The sequence below is a fragment of the Gavia stellata genome, chromosome 11, assembly GCF_030936135.1.
Source record: "Gavia stellata isolate bGavSte3 chromosome 11, bGavSte3.hap2, whole genome shotgun sequence".
Taxonomy (NCBI): domain Eukaryota; kingdom Metazoa; phylum Chordata; class Aves; order Gaviiformes; family Gaviidae; genus Gavia; species Gavia stellata.
The window spans coordinates 12,808,786-12,828,838 of NC_082604.1; the positions used below are offsets into that span (position 1 = coordinate 12,808,786).

General features: G+C 35.0%; 1 protein-coding gene across 1 annotated transcript in view; it reads left to right on the plus strand.

The window, feature by feature from the left end:
* Nucleotides 1–16,599, plus strand: part of RASA2 (RAS p21 protein activator 2) — a 50,283-nt gene extending 33,684 nt beyond the window's left edge. The window contains exons 10-24 of the mRNA XM_059822411.1: nt 2,074–2,230; nt 4,251–4,399; nt 5,654–5,768; nt 6,223–6,297; nt 7,053–7,176; nt 8,573–8,679; nt 9,989–10,075; nt 10,157–10,234; nt 10,658–10,731; nt 11,980–12,086; nt 12,359–12,441; nt 13,356–13,564; nt 14,808–14,911; nt 15,469–15,658; nt 16,531–16,599. Coding sequence (XP_059678394.1) covers nt 2,074–2,230; nt 4,251–4,399; nt 5,654–5,768; nt 6,223–6,297; nt 7,053–7,176; nt 8,573–8,679; nt 9,989–10,075; nt 10,157–10,234; nt 10,658–10,731; nt 11,980–12,086; nt 12,359–12,441; nt 13,356–13,564; nt 14,808–14,911; nt 15,469–15,658; nt 16,531–16,561 — 1,690 coding nt within the window. The 3' untranslated portion in view covers nt 16,562–16,599. The remainder of the gene's footprint in view (nt 1–2,073; nt 2,231–4,250; nt 4,400–5,653; nt 5,769–6,222; nt 6,298–7,052; nt 7,177–8,572; nt 8,680–9,988; nt 10,076–10,156; nt 10,235–10,657; nt 10,732–11,979; nt 12,087–12,358; nt 12,442–13,355; nt 13,565–14,807; nt 14,912–15,468; nt 15,659–16,530) is intronic.
* The last annotated feature ends 3,454 nt before the right edge of the window (nt 16,600–20,053 follow it).

Consider the following 20,053-nt stretch of genomic DNA (forward strand, 5'->3'; position numbering starts at 1 on the left):
AAAATTCGTCTTCCTGTTCTAGTCTAGGTAAAACGTCTTTCTAGAGAGTTTTCCCTGCTCAATAAATCAGCCTTGCTAGAGGGTACATTTAGCTTTTCTTTTCCCCAGTCTGCCCACTCCCACAGAATAGTTCATGTGTTTGAGGGGGAAGTGCAGAGAGTGAAGAAAGGGGAGATGGAGCATAACTACTTTTCAGTCAGCTTGCTGGATTTTAGTGATCTGTGTATGCTTTTCAGCCCAACCAGCAAACCTGGAACTTCTCAGAATTGCATCACTTAATTAAATTCCTAACTCAGACTTCCAGAATGACTGATGAAGAGTTTGTTTAAAAATAATTAAGTATGCCTTTTTTTTTGTTTACTTCCCCTTGGGGAGGTTCAGAAAGTGTCTTCTGGAACCAATCCATGTCATTTCAGGGGAGCAGGCATAGAAGTTTAAATGCTGGAAGTGTAAGGTATGAAGGGAATTCAGGAAAGACAGACCTCTACTTATAACATAGCAGCAACCTCCCTTCTGAAGTTCTTGCAAGCAGGAGCCAATATCTAGCCCCTTTACTGTCCCAGATGCTTAGCAGCAGGAAGTGATGAGTACAACAGATTCAAATGCCTCAAAGTGTGTAGAATATTCTGCTTTTAGTGCACCTTTCACTACAGAGAAAAGAGTGGAGGAAGCCCTTGCATAGCCACGTAGAAAATGCACAGGAAGGAAGTGGGTAAATAGGAACTAAATGGAACACAGGTTTTGGCCAGGAACCATATGGCTCTGCTTCACGTACCCATCATAGGCTCCAAGTGTCTTGGACATGTCAAAGTTGAACTCTGATTTGTAGTCTTAGTGTTTGAATGTGATCCTAAACATAATAAATGTTTGTGTCAGTATTTTCAATTCTTTACATGGTGTATTGCAGACACAGGCTTGTTCTGCCAGTGCTCTGAACTGATAAAAAGCTGTATGACCATATTAACATAATGACATGCCTCCATTAACAATCTGCTAAGAGAAAGGTTATATTAGCATGGACTCATAACCAGTGTATTGTGTTTGTATAGCTTTTTGAATTGACCTGATTCATGTCCGGTTCACTTGAAGCATTGAGAGGTTTGTGTCTGCTAACATACTTTGTAATGGTACCTTGTATTGAACATCCTCATATCCAGTTATGTTGTCCTTATCAAAAACAGTTCTATGATTAAAAATAACTAATTTTTTTATACTATTGCTAATTTACATAGAATGTTTCTGAATACAGCTGAAGTACAGCAGATAAAACAGTATCACTAGTACTAAATACTGTGAAAATAAGCCTGAGTCATGCTGTCAAGTAGAGGTTTTCCTTGTAAATCAGTTTTACTTCGTATTACCATGCCTTCATGGGCAATGCATCTGATTATTAAAAAAATGTCTGGTCTCCTGGTTGTAGAGTGATTGTAAAAGAAATATTTGAAGATATTATTTTGGTTTGTCAGGCTGAATGTTGGAACTATACTCTGACACTGCTTAAAAGCTGTTAAAATTTTTGTAGGACTGCACCTCCTGTTGGAATGCAGCTGAACTACAGCAAAAGCCAATGAATTGTTTAATATAGTTTATATTGAGAGTAGGAAAAAAACACAGGTTTTTTCTTTAATCTTACTTGTTTCTCAGGAATGCAGCCTGTTAATATTATGTATTTTTACTTGTTTCAGACTAGACCATTTAAATTCTTGACACTAGCTGTTCCATCTGCAATGTCCAACACCCTAAATATAACCTAGATGTAAAATGAGATGGTCCAACAGAATTTCTAACTATTCCTGCTGTCCCAGTTGAACTACAAGAAGTATATCCTATTTCACCAGTCGGAAAGATAGGAGAAAATAAATATCTGTTTCATTATGTGCTAAAAGTGTATCAAATGCTGCTCCTCTTTTTGTCTTTTGTGGCTCAGGTTTTTTTACGTGAATTTTATTGCCAGTTTTCAGACTCAATTTATGTATACTGAAATAATTAAATGTGATACTTTGCTTTATTGTAGAATCATTCAAATTGATGAAATGTGAATCTAATATTTTAGAATTGCCCTGTTTCTTTCAGGTACTTACTTCAACCAAGAGAAAATGGAAACAAGTCTTCTAAAACTGATGATTTGGGATCACTTAGATTAAATATCTGTTATACTGAAGACTGTGTACTTCCATCTGAATACTACACTTCTCTAAGAAACTTGCTGCTAAAATCGTCAGATGTTCAGGTACTTTTGTTGAAAATTTATTTTAAAATGAAAACTTAAAATTAATTATATGGTTCTGTATGAGACAATGTGAATTATGCATATCTAAAGAATGTTTTTTGTTCATTTGCATGAATTACTTCTGTCATAACCAGATGAGCAGCTTGTAGAGCATTTACTTCTGCTCCAAACTACCAAGATTTTCTTCTTAATTTAGAAGAACCAGCAGAGACAGTGAAATAACTTGTGCTGTGTGACTGGAAGAGATAAAATACTTTCTTCTCCTTGGTTGCTCTTTTCAACATTGTCTTTTCCCACTGGCTGCTATTCGCTCCCTGGATTTAGCAGTTTTCCCAGGGCATTATTGGCACTGAAGGGGCAGATAATCACCTTTACCAAAAATGGTTTGCTTCAGAATTGATTTCTAATTCCACTTCTTCTGAATTGCTTCTGTTTTCCCCAGTATGTTAATCAGCATGACTGGATTTCTCACATGGACATGGTGACAAAGAGGGAAGTGTGGTAGATGGTTAGCATAGCATTGAGACGAGAATCAAATTATAGTAACCAGGCTTTATATTCCTACGTCTTTATAACCTTTCTTCACTTCAGTGTTGGTGAAGTACTGGCAGAGGAGAAGAAAGGTAAAGAGGAAGGAGATTATGACTAAAACTTTTGCTAGCCCATATTCAAATACCCCTTCACTGGAATTCAGGAAGAGCTGAGTATGTAGATAGTGGCAGTCAGGAGCTCTCTTTTTTACTTGATCAATTTCTGTATTGAAACTCCCAACTGTAGAATGGCAACAGACACTTTAGAAGTGCGAGAACTGTATTTTAACGTGCTCTGATTATAGTTTTAAAAGTCCTATAAAGATATGACATTATAGTAAAGGAATTGCTTACTGCCTCTTACTTGGATTTGTGACAAAGCCATACTCTAACCCTTTAGGGAGAATGAGAAGGGTGAGTAGATGCTGAATTTCATTCTTAAATGTCAAGTATAGAGTACATAATACCAATGGCACTGCCATTCAGCGTGACTTGGACAGGCTGGAGAGCTGGACAGAGAGGAACCTTAGGAAATTCAACAAAGGCAAGTGTAGGGTACTGCACCTGGGGCAGAATAACCCCATGCATCAGTACAGGTTAGGGGCTGACCTGCTGGCGAGCAGCTCTGTGGAAAGGGACCTGGGAGTCCTGGAGGACACAGCAGGATGACCATGAGACAGCAATGTGCCCTTGGGGCCAAGGAGGCCAATGGCATCCTGGGGTGCATCAAGAAAAGTGTGGCTGGCAGGTCAAGGGAGGTTATCCTCCCCCTCTACTCTGCCCTGGTGAGGCCGCATCTGGAGCGCTGCGTTCAGTTCTGGGCTCCCCGGTTCAAGAAGGACAGGGAGCTGCTGGAGAGGGTACAGCAAAGGGCTACAAAGATGATTAGGGGACTGGAACATCTTTCTTATGAGGAAAGGCTGAGGGACTTGGGTCTTTTTAGTCTGCAGAAGAGAAGACTGAGGCGGGATCTTATTCATGCTAATAAATACTGAAGGGGTGGTTGCCAGGAGGCTGGGGCCAGTCTTTTTTCAGTGGTGCCCAGTGACAGGACGAGAGGTAACGGGCACAAACTTGGTCATAGGAAGCTCCATCTAAACATGAGGAGGAATGTGTTTACTTTGAGGGTGGTAGAGTACTGGAAGAGGCTGCCCAGAGAGGTTGTGGAGTCTCCTTCTCTGGAGATACTCAAAACTCCCCTGGACACATTCCTGTGCAGCCTGCTCTAGGTGAACTGCTCTGGTGGGGGGGTTGGACTAGATGATCTCCAGGAGGTCCCTTCCAACCCCTGTCATTCTGTGATTCTGTAATTTTCAATTAAGTATTTCTGTAGAATGGAAACTTTGAGTTGCCATGTTATACAGCAAATGTTGAAACTTTCTGTAAAGAAGCTATGTCTATTGTCTTGTTAGAGTTGATCTGTGCTTCACAAAATACGTGAAGAACATTTAACTACTTCACTCATGGTTTCATATTCTGCTTTCTCATAGCCAATTTCTGCATCTGCTGCCTACATACTGAGTGAAGTTTGTCGAGACAAGTATGATGCTGTTCTGCCTCTTGTACGATTATTGCTGCACCACCATAAGCTAGTTCCATTTGTTGCTGCAGTGGCAGAACTAGATCTGAAGGACACACAGTATGTATCATGTTTATTGATGTCATGCCTTTTAAATTTATTTTTAGAGTTTCAAAGGGCTTCATGATACAACATTGATAAGTAAGCATGTCGAATTTCTTTCTCTCGTTATGTAAAACTGACTAAATACATTCATCTTCTAATGCTAGTTTATAAAAACATTCATTAAAATCACATTGAAGCTGGGAGAGTTAATGATTGTGTGCTATTTGGTAAAACTTTGTAAAATTTTCTTGGCACTAGTATACAGCTAAACATAGCAAGCTAGCGGTCTAGAGTTGTGTCTAAGAGCACATAGCTTTTGTTTTAAAATGTCATAATTTGGCCACTCTTCAGATTTTACTGGTCATTAGATTGGTACTTAACGTTTTAAAAATTGCTGAGAAACTTAACCTGTTTCCTTTAGTATGTGACTTAAATGAGGGGTACTCTTTTTCTGCAAAGATGCCTTGCAAGTAAATATGTCTTGCATGCCTTGAAAGCAGCAGCACAGGAGTTTTTCCAAGTAGCAGTGTATGGCCTCTGAATTTGCAGCTCTGTGGTTAGGAGAGAAATGAAGTAGACCTGAGTAGTGGCCACTGATGTGCTGAATCCTGTCCTGTGGAGATGTGGAAGGGATTTTGTTACCACAGGATGGTTCGTTTCAAAGCTGACTTATTCCGGATTTAAGTAAGGTGAGAAAATTTAACTGTGTAGAAAGAGGTGATTCATGGAAAATAATTTTCTAAACTGCAGTTCAGTACACACATTCCTTTCGGTTGTAGTTGAACTGTAACAAAGAAAGATTAAACTAAATATCTAAGATTAGAAAGATTTACTTTGCACAGCTGGCTCTCAGTTTTCTTCAAGAGCTGTAATGAATAAAAAGCATAACCCTAGATTAAATATGTTTTGGTTCAAGTGTCTGAGTTTATCAGTGTAGTGTAGCAGTATGCTAGTTATTGTAGCGCTCAGATTTTTTTTACCAGGACTACTGGAGGAAGAACTGTGTATCGGTGAGGTACAAGTCTTCATTATTTTGAAATTTTCTCCAATTGTTCTTTCTCACATTCAGCACTGGATTATAACTTCCATTGTCTAAAATTTCTTAGGCTTTTCCTTGTGGTTTTTATTTATGTTCCTGGTTTTGGTAATAGCTGTAATAATATTTCTTGTTTGTTCTCTTTCTGTTCCTGAGTGCCATGTATTAATCAGATTTTGTAACTGAGCTTCTTATTTTTTCCTGTTCAAATAAAATCAATTCTTTTCTTACAGAGAAGCAAACACAGTCTTCAGAGGCAACTCGTTAGCGACTCGGTGTGTAGATGAAATGATGAAAATAGTGGGGAAGCACTACCTAAAGGTTACTTTGAAACCTGTTATTGATGAGGTAGGTTATCCTACTGAAACTGTTTTCAGGACACTTAGCCTCCTGGGGTATCTTGTCTCTTTGATAGACATTCTTCTTAGAGCTCCCTATGTGGTAGTAATCACTCATTTGGGGGAATTCTAGAGGAAAGTTAAATTGAGCAATAATTGGTTAAGTTTAGTGGGAGGAGCTGCTTTTTGTTTTTATTTTCAAGCATCTGCAACATACAACAGTCAATGACAGTTGCTCCAGCCTCTAACACGTTGCAGAATTTACCCACCTGATGCTTTATGTAATTGATCCGTGTACAAAGGCACACAGAAGTGAGGATAATTATTGCATGCTGTTATGGATTTTTAGAACCTATTTAAAGTTTTACCCCTAAATCTGGGACAGAATCTGGTTTTAAATAGGTGCATTTCCATGCTTTCTGTCTGAAAAATTGAACTCCTACAGTTTTGTTCATTTGTTTCAGATATGTGAGTCTCCTAAACCTTGTGAAATAGATCCCATCAAATTAAGAGAAGGGGATAATGTAGAAATTAATATGGTGAGTTTCCTAATCTGTTTTTCCTAGTTTAAACTTTCTCAAAATCTGAGAGAAAAACATCTTAAAAAGCAGCTGTGTGTAATGGAAAATTACTTGCGGTAGCAGTATACTTCTCTGATTCCAGAGTAAACAAAGGAAAAGTTGTATTTTTCTTATCTCTGTTTATGAAAACAGCAAAGGAAAAGTCCAGTGGAAAATGGGATGGGGAGCAGAAACTAAACGGAGGATTACAGTCTTCCTTACCGATTTGTTGGGTGTTGTGATTTTTGATGTTCTGTACTCATCATCTAGATGATAAAGTAGCTAATTAGGACTGCTTTAACGCTTTTCATTGAAGTCTTGCTTGCTGCTTGCCTGTTGCCAGAGGATGACATTAAGGCAATAGTAGCTGCAACAAACTAAATTAACATGCACTAGGTATGCACTGGAAGTGCTCCTTCCTCGTAACACGTCAAATCATCAAAACAGGTTTTGATAGATAGTTGTATATTGCCAGACACTGCATTAATTACATTAATTACATTGCATTAATTACACTACATTAATGTGAGTATCATTAAACTATCTTTTAACACTAGTGATCCCATATAAATATTATGACACTTTTAAAATATGCACTGTACTAAAATACATAATTGAATAGTCAGGCAGTGTTTTGAAAAAAGGAATTGTAGTGTTATGTTTGTTTTCAGGAAAAAAGGTAGAAATGCAAATGTTAATGGTCTGAAAAAAAATCCCTTTTTTCATAATTGCAGGAAAATCTACGCTATTACGTAGACAAAGTATTCCGTGAAATTGTGCGGTCAAGTATAAGTTGTCCTACCCTAATGTGTGATGTTTTTTATTCTTTGAGGCATCTGGCTGCTGAAAGATTTCCAAGTAAGTGTTCTCTAAAAACTTTTGAAATGGTGTTAAGATCAAAATATTTAACTTCTGCAGTTACCTTACGGGGATTGTTAAAATTCTTGCCTTGTCCAAAGCTGTGCCCTGAACGTTTTAGCTTGACAATCAGGCATTTGTTTTTCTGTCAGTCTGTAAGTTACAGTAAAGCTTTGTGGTCAATCAGCAAGAATTTTGTATTTTCTGATACAAAAATGTAGCAGGTCAGAAACACTGCAAGACAGCAGCAAATAAGAAGTCACCACCAAAATATGAGATACCAGAAGAAAAGCACAAGTAATACAGGAAGTGATTTAGTTGAAAGATATGTAAAATTTGGAGGAGCTGATCTGTTTATTGCTTCTAAAGAAGCAAGATGTAAACCTGAAAATAAATTAGGTATTTACATCTTGACTAGATGAACTGCAACTATGTTAACTATGACTAGCACATTCATAATTAAATGTCCAGCTTTACTACTTATGGGTAGTTTTGGGGAGGGTGGATAATGTAAAACATTTAATGCATTTGTAATGTGACCAGTATTAGAATAGTTTTATTCTTTCAGAATGGTTTTAATATAGGAATAATAATGATGTATCTGAAATACTCTCATACTTCAGTCAATTAAAATCTGACATGTCATATAATAAGCTACAAAGGAAGAATATACTTCTCATAATCTGCAGCCTTTCTCTGCTTCATGTTTGTCACTGGAACTGATGCCATAAATTCCTCTAGTTAAGACAGTCCTTTCAGAATAGCTAACTTCCCAGGCAGATCAGATCGAAGTGGTCGTTAGAGTAAGGAAATGAACCCACTATATTTCCCAGTATAAAGGTGTAAATATACCCAAAATATTAAATGTGAAAATCTTCATTTAGAGCATCAGAGTTATATAACACCGTGGTTTTATGATGCAGCTCAGAATTGGAGTTAAAGTTCTTCATATGTGTTGACTGCATTTGTTATGCAGCATTAATGTATTTGAGTTAATGACTGATTAGCTTTATGGGTGAACAAACCCGGTAGCCATAGTGTTTAAAGGCTACTGCTACGGTATTTTCTCTTTTGGTTCAATGTGCATACAGCCATACCTAATCAACACTGTGTATGTAAATGCTTGCAGTAATCTCATCGTTCCTAGTAGTGGAGCTGATGAGCCAGTTTTATGAGAACAGAACTTCTTTTCAGAGAAATAAACCCTCCATTATAAGTAGAACATACCTTACCATGATCACCTTTGTCATTTCATGCACTTCATTGATTTTTCTATTCTGTTTTAAAATATGAATGTCTCCTCTGATGTTATCTTCTTAAGGATTTTTATGTTGACTGTCTTCATTATTTCCGATTAAGTTTAGTGCATGTTACATTTCATGGTTTTTCTCTGCAGATGACCCTCATGTACAGTATTCTGCAGTGAGCAGCTTTGTGTTTCTTCGTTTCTTTGCTGTAGCCGTAGTCTCACCTCATACTTTTCATTTACGACCTCACCATCCAGTAAGTTTTGTGAAGCTTTGTTCTGTTTTATTCATAACTGTCGGATCTGTTTATCTGGGAAGGCATAAGTTACTTTCAGGGGCTCTGTAACTGGGAAATAAGATTAATAAATGTCTCTAGGCTGAGTTTTCAATTTTATACCTCACCAGAGGAACTAAGACATTTGCAGTTCTTTAAGCATCAAATTCCTCAGTCTTTATGAGGTGTTCTCAAATGATGTAGAAGAGCTATTAATGTTAAAGACACTGCCTTTTTGGGAATGTGCTTCTTTGTTAGAATAGCAACATGATTGAGGGTTTTTTAAGGCATGTGCCTAAACTGTATTGGTTCCTTCCACTGTGGAAGTTAAATATCCAGATGTCACTTTTACTTTTAAAAACATATTTCCATTTGTGTCTCAAACAGAGGTTGTAGAGTTATCCAATAATTGGTCTGCGTATTTATTCTGGACTCCGCTAGTTGCAGTGGGTTGCCAAATCTTCCGTTTTCAGTTTTCAAATTGTCAAGTAGATAGGCATAAAAAAAAATAGCTCCAAAGACAGGAATATGGAGATAAGAAAAAAAAAAAACACCCTGTATTATTTTCACATAAAATATGGAATATCTATGAAGTCTTCTGCTCCAGAGGTTATCTTTATTAACTTATTTTATCTACTTAAGTCTGTTATGCTTTCAAAAGAAAAAAAATCTACTTACTCAAATTCATTACTTTGACATGATCCAGTTCACTCAGTAAAAAGATGACAGGATTTTATCACTTGAGGGTTAAACATTTTAAAGGGAACAGCAAGGTGCCTTTCTGTGGCTGTGTTTATAATCCTGTACTAAAATGCAAGCAGTGAAGTAGCAAACAAATTAGGCAAAAGCCTTAAAGACAAAGTTTTAAGTTCCCTGTGTATTGTGAAAATTTCTACCATTTGTCCAGCAATAGTTCATTATGTTTAGTGTAAAGTTTTGAATAGTTCAGAAGCATTAGCTGTGTAGTAACAATTTACAGGATTTGAGGGGTTCAAGATGTTTTGTAGGTAAAAATACTTTTCCAAGTACTAATATTAAATTCTAGTGGTAGTGAGTAAAATAATAAACACTGTGCAGTAGCTTATACATATATTTACAAAGCACAAATGCAAATAGAGGACAATACTGCATACACATTTCTTCTCTTTGCGGTGAAGAAGAAAAGGAATGAAGATGTGTCAGATTTACTACATTGTGTAATATAATTTTTGTGACATTTTCATTTTTAAATCAATGTTTTACCTGGAATTGTGAAAAAATGTCACTTCTGAACTTTGTTTCTTTATTTTAGGATGCACAGACTTCTAGAACATTAACTCTTATATCAAAAGCCATCCAGACTTTGGGGAGTTGGGGAAGTTTGACCAAAAGCAAACTTGTAAGGCTACTAAAATTCTTTCTCATTTCATAGACAACATTCTTTGAAAGTTTATTTATGTCAATATACCTTTGCTTTCAGTCAAGTTTCAAGGAGACGTTTATGTGTGAGTTTTTCAAAACATTTCAAGAAGAAAAATTTACTGAATCTGTTAAAAAGGTACCTTTCAACTTTTTTTTTTTTACTATTGATGTGTCTGGTCAGTCTTAGTTATTAGAAGGTTGTGTCACTGTTTAAGTTTTTTGTGATCTATTTTGGACATCTTAAAAAAAAATGTAAATCCACACAATCGGATAAACAAGAGTTATACATAGTGGACTAAACTAATTTAGTTTTAAAAAAAAAGTATAAATTTTTTGAAACAGACTTTATTAGATCTGCTGTTTAGGAACTAGTTGAAATCTTGTGTGACTTAATGGGCATCCCTCGTTACATTGTTCCAAGTCCCTACAATATATTTTCATTTCATCTGTTGCATAAAATAATTGTTCTGGGAGAAACTGTACATACATGTTTACAAAATAGCTTTTGGTTGTTCTGTGTTTCAGAATAGTATATATTTCCTGTGTATTTTTCCTTAAGTTCCTAGATGATGTTTCCTCTACTGAAAGTAAAGAGCCCAGTGGTCTGAGTGAGCCAGTACATCTAAAAGAAGGGTAAATACATCTTGAATCTACATTGTGCAAAACAGAATTTACTTTACTGGTTTTTTTAATTAATGCCAGTGTCAGGTTAACGCTCATAAAAATGTTTGATATACTGTAGAAATTATTACATTTGTAATTTGTGATAATTCTTTGTTAGTTTGCAGAATTAGTTTAAACCAACAGCTGTAAACTTTCATAACTCATCTTTTAAATACTTCGGGAAAAACAATTAAAAGTAACTTAAAACCTACTAAAACCTGTCTGCATTTCTGTTAGAATTCAGTGTGTGCTCTGTGATGGTTTATTCAGGATTGTGAAAGTATATTTTAAAAGAATGTATTAATTTAGAATTACTTTGCATGCTGTTTTAAGCCCAGCCAGCTAAATGTTCTGCCTTTTAAAGTACGGGAAAAAATTACTCTGTAATTGGAATTCTTCACAGTAAATGATGGAATGCTTTTTTTGAAATTGAGGTGAAAATCACTCTTTCTAATAAATGAACTGTCTTTTTTTTATGTTGTTCAAGAATAGCTGATTAACTAATTCAAACAACATTTATGGGGGAAAAAATATTTGTATTTACCTGAGAAGCAGATTCAGAGCAAGTAAAGATTCTTCCATGAAACAAGCATTCAAATTTCAAACAAGGAAGAAATGTTTATTAAAATACTAAATAGAAATGAAGGAGACAATTGTAGTGGATCAACACTTAGTTACAGCAATTTGGAAGCTAATCTGTATTATAAATTGATGGCTGTTGCTCAAAAAACATAGTTGCCAGTGAGTACACTTAAAGTGTACTTTACATTTGTGTCTCCCCTTGCTATTGAGTTGTGTTCAGCATCATTTCATTTATATTCAGTTTCTGATCTAGATAAGGCCAAGTACATTCACATGTAGAAAGTGGCAGGAAAGAGAGAATCTTGTAGTTGGATACACCTTACTCCCTTTTGGGAAAATTTGAAGTTCTGGATCTGAATAAGTAAGTACCCACTCCAAATTCACTGTTACAAACAGGAGTCGGGATTGCATATTTTTCAAACTCCTTTCCTGTTTATGGAACCCTGTACATGATCACCATATTGGGAGGTAATCCTGAGGATTTATTTTGAACAACTAGTAGGGGTTTTTTAATCTACAGTGAAGTAAGATTTTTGTGTTGCTGCATGATTAACAATAACGTGTTATCTCAATAAATGGTTTTGAAAGCTTTTCAGAAGACTAATGATTGCATTTCATTTGATTCTGTCCTTACAGAGAAATGTATAAAAGAGCTCAGGGGAGGACTCGGATTGGTAAAAAGAATTTCAAGAAGCGGTGGTTCTGTCTAACAAGTAGAGAATTCACCTACCACAAACAGCAAGGTAAAATATGTTTATTTTACAATTGTTTTTATTTTCTAAGTGTTTGCATCTGATTTGTGCTTTTTAAAATGCATAATGTTTTTCTTTTCCTAAAGTACATGTTTTAGTTACCTTTGCCCCGATATACCAAATGCTTCTGTCTATGATGCATGTACATTTTATCAATAATAAAAATGCACATTTTGAGAACTTAACCTACAGTATCACTGCACTGAGGTTATAAAACATTTTTTTAAAAATTGCTCCACTCATCTGTTTACAATTTTTTACAGATAAAGAACCAATTTTCACTATTCCAATCAAAAACATCCTTGCAGTAGAGAAACTTGATGAGAGCTCCTTCAACAAGAAAAATGTGAGTCGAAAGGTAGTTTATATGTAATTCTTGATGTGTTCTTTAAATAAAAGATTATAATTAGTTTGTAGAGTTACTGAAACCCTATCACTAAACACTTCGGGGAAAAAATCTTTTTTTGGATCAGGAATAAAAATCTGTATGCACTATTTTCAAGTACTCTGAACATGGAACTTAACCTGGAGATTTGGATCTCTGCACCAACTTTTCTGACTGATTTTATGACTTCTGTCCCCCTTCCAAATTTCTGCAATGAAGGTTAAAACTACTGTGACCTTACTACAAAGCACTTTTATGTAAGGTATTAGTATGTGTTATATTATGTTCTACTAGAAAAGTGATATTACTAAACTTACATTTATTCCTTTTGATGAGAACTTGCTACAATACCTTCATCAGCTGAGACAGTTGTCTGTGCTCACAGCCTCATTCTGGACCTGTAACACATCAGTATTTCTGTTGTTATTTCAATCCAAAATTCTGAGGCAGTGATACCAGTACAGCTGTTACTTAGGCTGAAGATGGCTAAAGGAGAGAATTCTGGGAATCTTCTGTTACTCTCAGGATATGAAGCATGGAGTCTGAGGTCGCATTTTAAGATCTGTGAATGAAGGGGACAGAAAATGCTTCCTGTGTAAATTCTTGAAGGATTCTTTTTTGGATGAGGAAGTGGTGTAGGCGGAACAAAGGGAGCAGTTGTGGTTTTGTTTTGTTTTCTTTTTTCTCCAAAACAGGGCTGTGTAGTAAAACGAAAGAGGTGAAAAGTGTTCTTTTCTCCCTTGTCTCACTTTCTGTCTTAATTTGGCTTTGATGAATTGCCTGAACTTTGAAATCTACTTTGACATATTCAAAGTTGTTCAATAACTGGATTTTTTTTTTTTACCGAGCAGAATAATGTTGCGTTCCTTCTACAGATGTTTCAAGTACTACATGGAGAAAAGCCACTCTATATCCAAGCAAATAACTGTGTAGAAGCTAGTGAGTGGATAGAAGCTCTTTGCCGGGTAACGAGATGCAACCAGAAGAGGCTTAGTTTTTACCATCCTTCTGCTTTTCTGAACGGGAACTGGCTTTGCTGCAAGGCTACAATAGAGAACACAGTGGGCTGTGCCCGTTGCACTGCGTAAGTTGCTTCTCAAATGAAAATACTTACGTTTTGTAGGACAAATAACGTATGATTCACTATACAACTTGAAAATCTGAAGGCAAGGCTTTCCCTGTTTATTTTAGCAAGTTATGCTACTAAAAACATGCCTTACTAATACGGCGTAAAATACTGGATTTTACCAAGTCTACTACTTTATCAGCCACTGTATGAAATGAAGGTAACCAATTCAGCATGTAAGTCAGAAATACTGAATGGTTGATCTCTTTCCATGCAGAATAATAGATTTAATAGCTCAAGTTTATTCAGATGCCAAGCGGAATGCAGAAATATGACACACCTAGGTTGTCTGTATGAAGTAATTGAAAAACCTTGTTGCAGAGGGCTCAACCTGGAAGTCTCTCTCTTTCCCTAATGATATTGTCTTGTTTTATACAGTCACTTTTTTTTTTATTTTAACCTCACAAATTTTAAAACACAGTGTAATAAGAAAATCAGCTAAATAATCTTGGATGTAGATTCTGACAAATTGTTTGGGTTTTGTAGATATATCAGGAAAATGAGTAATGTCTTACAATGCAGTAATGCCTTTCTTTTAAGATGCTGCTTTCTGAAAACAAACAAATGCTCTGACCCTTTTTTAAAAATATATTTATCCTTAACTGGATAGGCTGCATAAATTACAGGCTAAAGATCTCAGTCAGTCCTCTAAAATTCAATGTAAGTCCTACAAGATAAACTTCTGAAAATATGTAATACTTTTTTCATGCTACTCAGTTCATTCTTATATTAGGTTTCTCAACAGTTCAAAAGATTCCTGTTACTAAATAACTTTTGGGTTTTTTGTCTCGTGTTTTTTTAACTGTTCTGGTTTAGCAATCTATCTTGTCCTTCTGTTCTGGTTACCTTTCACACAGAGCAGATCTTTGTTTAAAAGAAGTGTTTAATTGTAATTTAATAACAATTAACCTTACTTGGATATTTTTGAAATCTTTTTCTCTTGACATACTGAATAATAAATTCTGTTGGAAAAAACAATTTTTAGTATTTTTTTATTCGTTGCCCTCAAAACTGTATATGCCTGTTTCCATAGAACACTTGCAACGAATGCTAGGTTTTGTGTAGCAATTGTGAAGCTGTCTGTGAGAGATAGACATATTAAAAGACTAAGTATATTGAAACAGAATCAGTTTTTACTTGCTTTCAGACCTTTCAAGAATGACTTATATTGACTACCCGTCTCTTTTTTTTCACCTTTTAGAGGTGTTCCTGCTGATACTCAAATTGAGATTGATGGAGACAGAGAGACAGAAAGAATTTACTCACTTTTCACTATCAACATGTCTAAACTACAGAAGTTGGAAGGTACTCAAATAATAATTCAGAAGAGTTATACTGATACTAGTCAGCTCTAATTCTTTAGGCCCATAACATCAGTTTGATGTCTTAACAATTTACCTGAAAATAATAGAGACGCAGATTATATTTTTTGTTGTCTTAGTGCTCTGGTATCGGACACCTTCTTCTGATTGAATTTGCATATGTGAAATGTCTTTATTAGTCTAAACAGAGAGACTGCAACTATAGCCTGTTGCTCTTCTGTCTTTGCTTTCCTTTCCCTGACTATGGAGTGAATTCAGTTGAACATGGTTGAGTTGCAGGAAAGCATTGGTCTTCTGTTAATGTGAACAGGAGAGAGCTGGATGCTCAAGAAGCTGAACACAACCAGCAGAGAATAAGCCACAGAACTTGATGTAAATACACCTAGTTGATACTGTCTCCTGCTTTTGTCTTAACCCATTTTATGTATAAGCTAGTGTAACTTTACATTTCAGAATTTCAGAATCACCATTTACGTAAGAGTTAGATCTGTTTGTTAATTATTGAAATTCTAATTGGGATAATTGTGGTAATTTTTGTAGAGGCTTGTGGAAGTATAGCAGTCTATCAAGGTCCACGGAAAGAACCAGATGATTATTCTAACTTCACAATTGAAGATTCTGTAGCAACTTTTCATACACTTAAGCAGATAATAGATATAGTAGAAAAGCTGAATGAATCGCATGAAAAATACCGAAAGAAGAGATCATCTAGTGCTAAATATGGTAGTGAGTAAGTATCTTTATGTAATTTTGACATACATAAATGTGTATTTTTTAAAAAAAATAAATCACAGGACAAGGCCAGACTTGTTGAGGTGCAGATAATTAAGCTAAGGTAGATTTAGACAACACAAAGACGTGGAGAAAATGAGGTACATCACTTGTAGTAATGCAGCTTTTTGAGTCGTTAGAAGATACAAGAAGTTCCTCTGATGTGGGATTCAGCTGTGTTCCTGTTGAGATTCCCATAAGCAGGTGCAATGACTCTGTCGTTTCCTTGCAACTTAACATCTGAAGTGCACACAAAATTTATCCCTGTCTGCCTACCTTCTAATTTTTTTTTAAATTTCAAATTTCAGTTAAGAAATAATTAAAATACCAAACTGTAAAAATTACACTGCAGAAACATATCTCTTATGCAGTATATTTACTGTTTGTAATTCACTCGCCATACTCAATGAAAAATACTATTTCTGGTGAAGTTAAAAAAAAAATCTGTTCTTTGGAGCACATTGTTGTTCCAGAGCAGATTCTTTCAATTCTCTTCAATCCTGGCTGATATCTATGGAACACTAGCAAGTTTTCTGATTTCTTCTTTGCATCAATAAGGCTTGACTCACCAGAAGAAAAGAAAGCTTAAACCCCCATTTGGTTTGCCTAGTTTAGTATTTGACCCAAGTCGTTTAGAAAAATTGACTTCGATTTAGAGGTCTCACATGAAAGTATGTGAGGTTTTCCGCAAATCGTGAAATTTCACAAGTAGTGGTAGAAATTATGCAAAAAAATACAGGTTTGCGTAATAAATTAAAATTCTGTGATGAGAACTAGAAAGCAAATGTTAACCTTAAAAATATTTACATGTAATACTTTTTTTTTTCCCAGAGAAAATCCAATTGTTGGAAAAGTTTCCTAACCGAAACAAACTGTGGCACACTTGGATGAAAAAAGAAACTGGAAATGTTCTTGAGTGTTTTGGTTCTTTTTTTTTTAATTCATTATATGCATTTTTACAAAGTATTTAAGAATGAACATAAATGCTAGTTGTGTTGACAATCTATTTAATATTTAATTGAAAAATATCTGCTTGGAAATCTGGTCTTAAGGTTTATTCTCATTTTGCTGAAGAACTTGAAGTTTGAGGTTCTTGAAGTAAGAGGTGTGAATAAATCTAAATGTTGTTTTGCCATTGTTGTCTTATTGGAGAGAACTTTCTAACAAATAAGCTTTTTAATGGAAGAAAATCCACACGGCATTTGTTGGTTGGATTACGTCTCTCAGTACATACACTGCAAACTTGCATGAGTTTACCATGAGTGCCTGCCCTGCTGATACGGATCTTGAAATAGAAATCCCAAGATACTATGACATGGAAAAGATCTAAAGCTTCACACTCAATTCATTTGACATTTTTCCTTGTATTAGGTGTTGTCAGGACTTGATTTATCTACAGCTGAAGTCTTACAAAATCATGCAGTATGCTGCAAATAATTTTGACAGCAGATACCAGTGTTAGTTATATTTTTAAGTACTAAAGAAGAAATCAGGGAATTTATGTTGTACCTCTTGTTTACATTTGTGGTGAGTAATATATGGAGTGACATTAGGCCACTATCTATTTTCTTTAGGATTTTTTAAGGTACATATTTTTTCTTAATCTAAAAAGAAATGCAGGGTAGCAAATTTTTTTTAAATAAGTTTGCCTACAGATAGAAAAATTTAAATGTGAACAGACTGTGGTTAAGTACTGATCAATTTACATCATCCCATGTATGATTTTATTTCTTTCTTTTTTTTAAAAGTAGTAACTGGGTCCAGCTCACCTTTTGACTACAAATCTAATAAATAATCTCTATTATAATCACTCAAAGCACTTTAGATATCTGGACTATCCCAGATTATTTTTAGATACTTTGTAGTATCTGCTTGTTATGATCAGTTGAATGATCAACATTGTTTTGTCTTTAAGCAATGCTTCAGTGAATATTTTTATATCTTTAGTTATATGGATTTATATTTGCCACTTAACACAATTTTAAACTGGCATTCTTGACTTCAGTAAGATTAATTTTTGCTCACTTCATCTGAGAAGTTCGATTTGTGCTGAAAGAACATACATGTAAGTAACCAGGAAGAAGCAAAGGTATTACTGTGGCAACTTTGCTTCATCAGTATTAAATACAATAATACTCCTTGGAATATTATTTTTAATAACTATATGTGGTACTTTTATTTTTGGAGCATTTGCTGTGGGGTCTTTTGTTGTTGTTTTGTTGGGTGTTTTGGGGGTTTTTCTTTACAATCATGATTTGGCCAAATTAATTAGGAATGTAACTTAGAAATAGAATAGAAATCCACAATGCTTGAAACTGTAAGCTGTTTAAATTACTATACATTTATTATACTGTTGTAGGGAGGCTTTCTGTAATAGAAGCAAGTTGGCAAGACAGGATTGAAATCTCTTTTGGAATGAATGTAACTTGTTAGAATAACTATTTGGTTTAGTAACAGACAAACTATTTTATAAAATCCGGGATTCAGTACTAGTGTCTGCAACATCACAATCATTTAATCACCTCAGCTGTTTTTGCCTTTTCCTTTTTTTAAACACATTTGATGTATTTTAAGAGATTTATATTTGCCAACAGTTGAAATTGGGGGGGGGGGGGGGGCGGGGGAGGGAGTATAGTAATGCCAAGAAATCTGTTTTGCCAAGGTAAAGTGGTTCTGACTAATTGCCATTAATAAAAAGCTGCCATTAAACAAAGTTGAATGTGGTTGAGTGTCAAAGTTAGGTTTTGCTGTATATGGATTAACCCTGTGGGAAAGTGTCTGTTCCTTGGAGCCATTTTCTGTTGTTCTCAAAGTAAAATTTATGAAAAAATAAATTGTATACTCTTGCAACTTTTTTTTTTAAATATGCACTTTTTTTGCTTTGGTACTGGAATATCTAGGATAAAAACAAAGGCCGTTGAATATTTGTGACCTTTAAGATTTGATTTCTCATTTTATAATGTTATAAAATGCAGTAGATGTTCTAGAATTTGAGTAGGTACAAGTAGGATGATTAATAATAAAAGTTGCCTTCATTTCTGATTAATCTAGGAAGATGATGTTATTCAGTAATTAGTTCTGTTAGGATTGTAAATTATCATTAGTTTTAATTTGTATTATGATGTATCATTGAATGTATTTTTATTTAAATTTTATTTTCTTATCAAGACATTGAAATGTTTTGTAACATTGAGAATAACTCACAAATAAATTACAACAAACTTGAGATACACTGTGTGTTTATTGTGATGCCTGGCTTTTTAAAATGTTAGCATTTATCTGAAGACTGAATTAATAGGGGTTTACGTACAGGAGTTAGGCATAAAGAGGTAAATCTAGTTGACAGGAGAAAAAAACAAACTGAAGTTGAGGGATTTTGCATGGTCATCTACAGCATTGTTACACTCTAACGAAGACTGATGGTTGGAGAGAGAAGTGGTAGTTAATCATTCAGCATAACAGCCTGTATAGAAGCCTTAGTCATTTTTTTAAAATGTTTGCAGTCATTATTCTGATGTATTGAAGGATATCTAGTACTATGTTGTTAGTGTTACATGAGCAATTTTTTTTTCTTGCCTACTGGTCTTTCGTTACCTATCCTGTGTACCAGTACCAGTTATATAATTTGTCAGACCTATTTTAAATATATTGCATATGGAAAAAATAGTCCTTACTTTTCTCAGTCTTCTTTCTTTATGTATTTTGGGCACTTTTTTGTCACCTGCTCTCCACTCCTGTGCTTACGGGCATTTTTTATAAGGTAATTTTGTACAACGTGTTTTAATGTCTTGAGATGTTTTGTTTCCTTGTACAGGGAGCTGACCAATTGTCCTTTATTGCTGGTATGGAAGCTCCTGTTAGGAGTTACAGTGCAAACCTTCCAGCCATTCTGGAATTTAAGCTGAGTTTTCTGTAAACCGTGACATGAAAAGGGCATTCCCACTTAAGATCTGTAGCTTCTGTGCTGATCATGCTTTCAAGTTCTGGGCTAGGCTAGCAATCATAGATGCATAAGGCCTCTGTAGCTAGAAAGTTTGTCCTAGGACTCCAGATTCCTTGAAGATCATTGTGCTAGTTTCTCATACAGTTCTATACATCTTTGTCCCCATCATACATGCAGAAGGCTATAGTGAGAAAATGCATACTTAGAGCCTATATATAGGTAAGCATATATATTTATTTTCATATTGTTTACCTATAGACTATAGATAGTAAACGGAATCAATAATAGATGGAAAAATAAGTGTTTACAAGACATTATCTTCAATTTCTGCTCATTTATAGGTATTTTAAAGTACAAAGTTTGCGACATTTACTCACATGTGATAAGGACTGATTCAGTATTGTTTTCAAA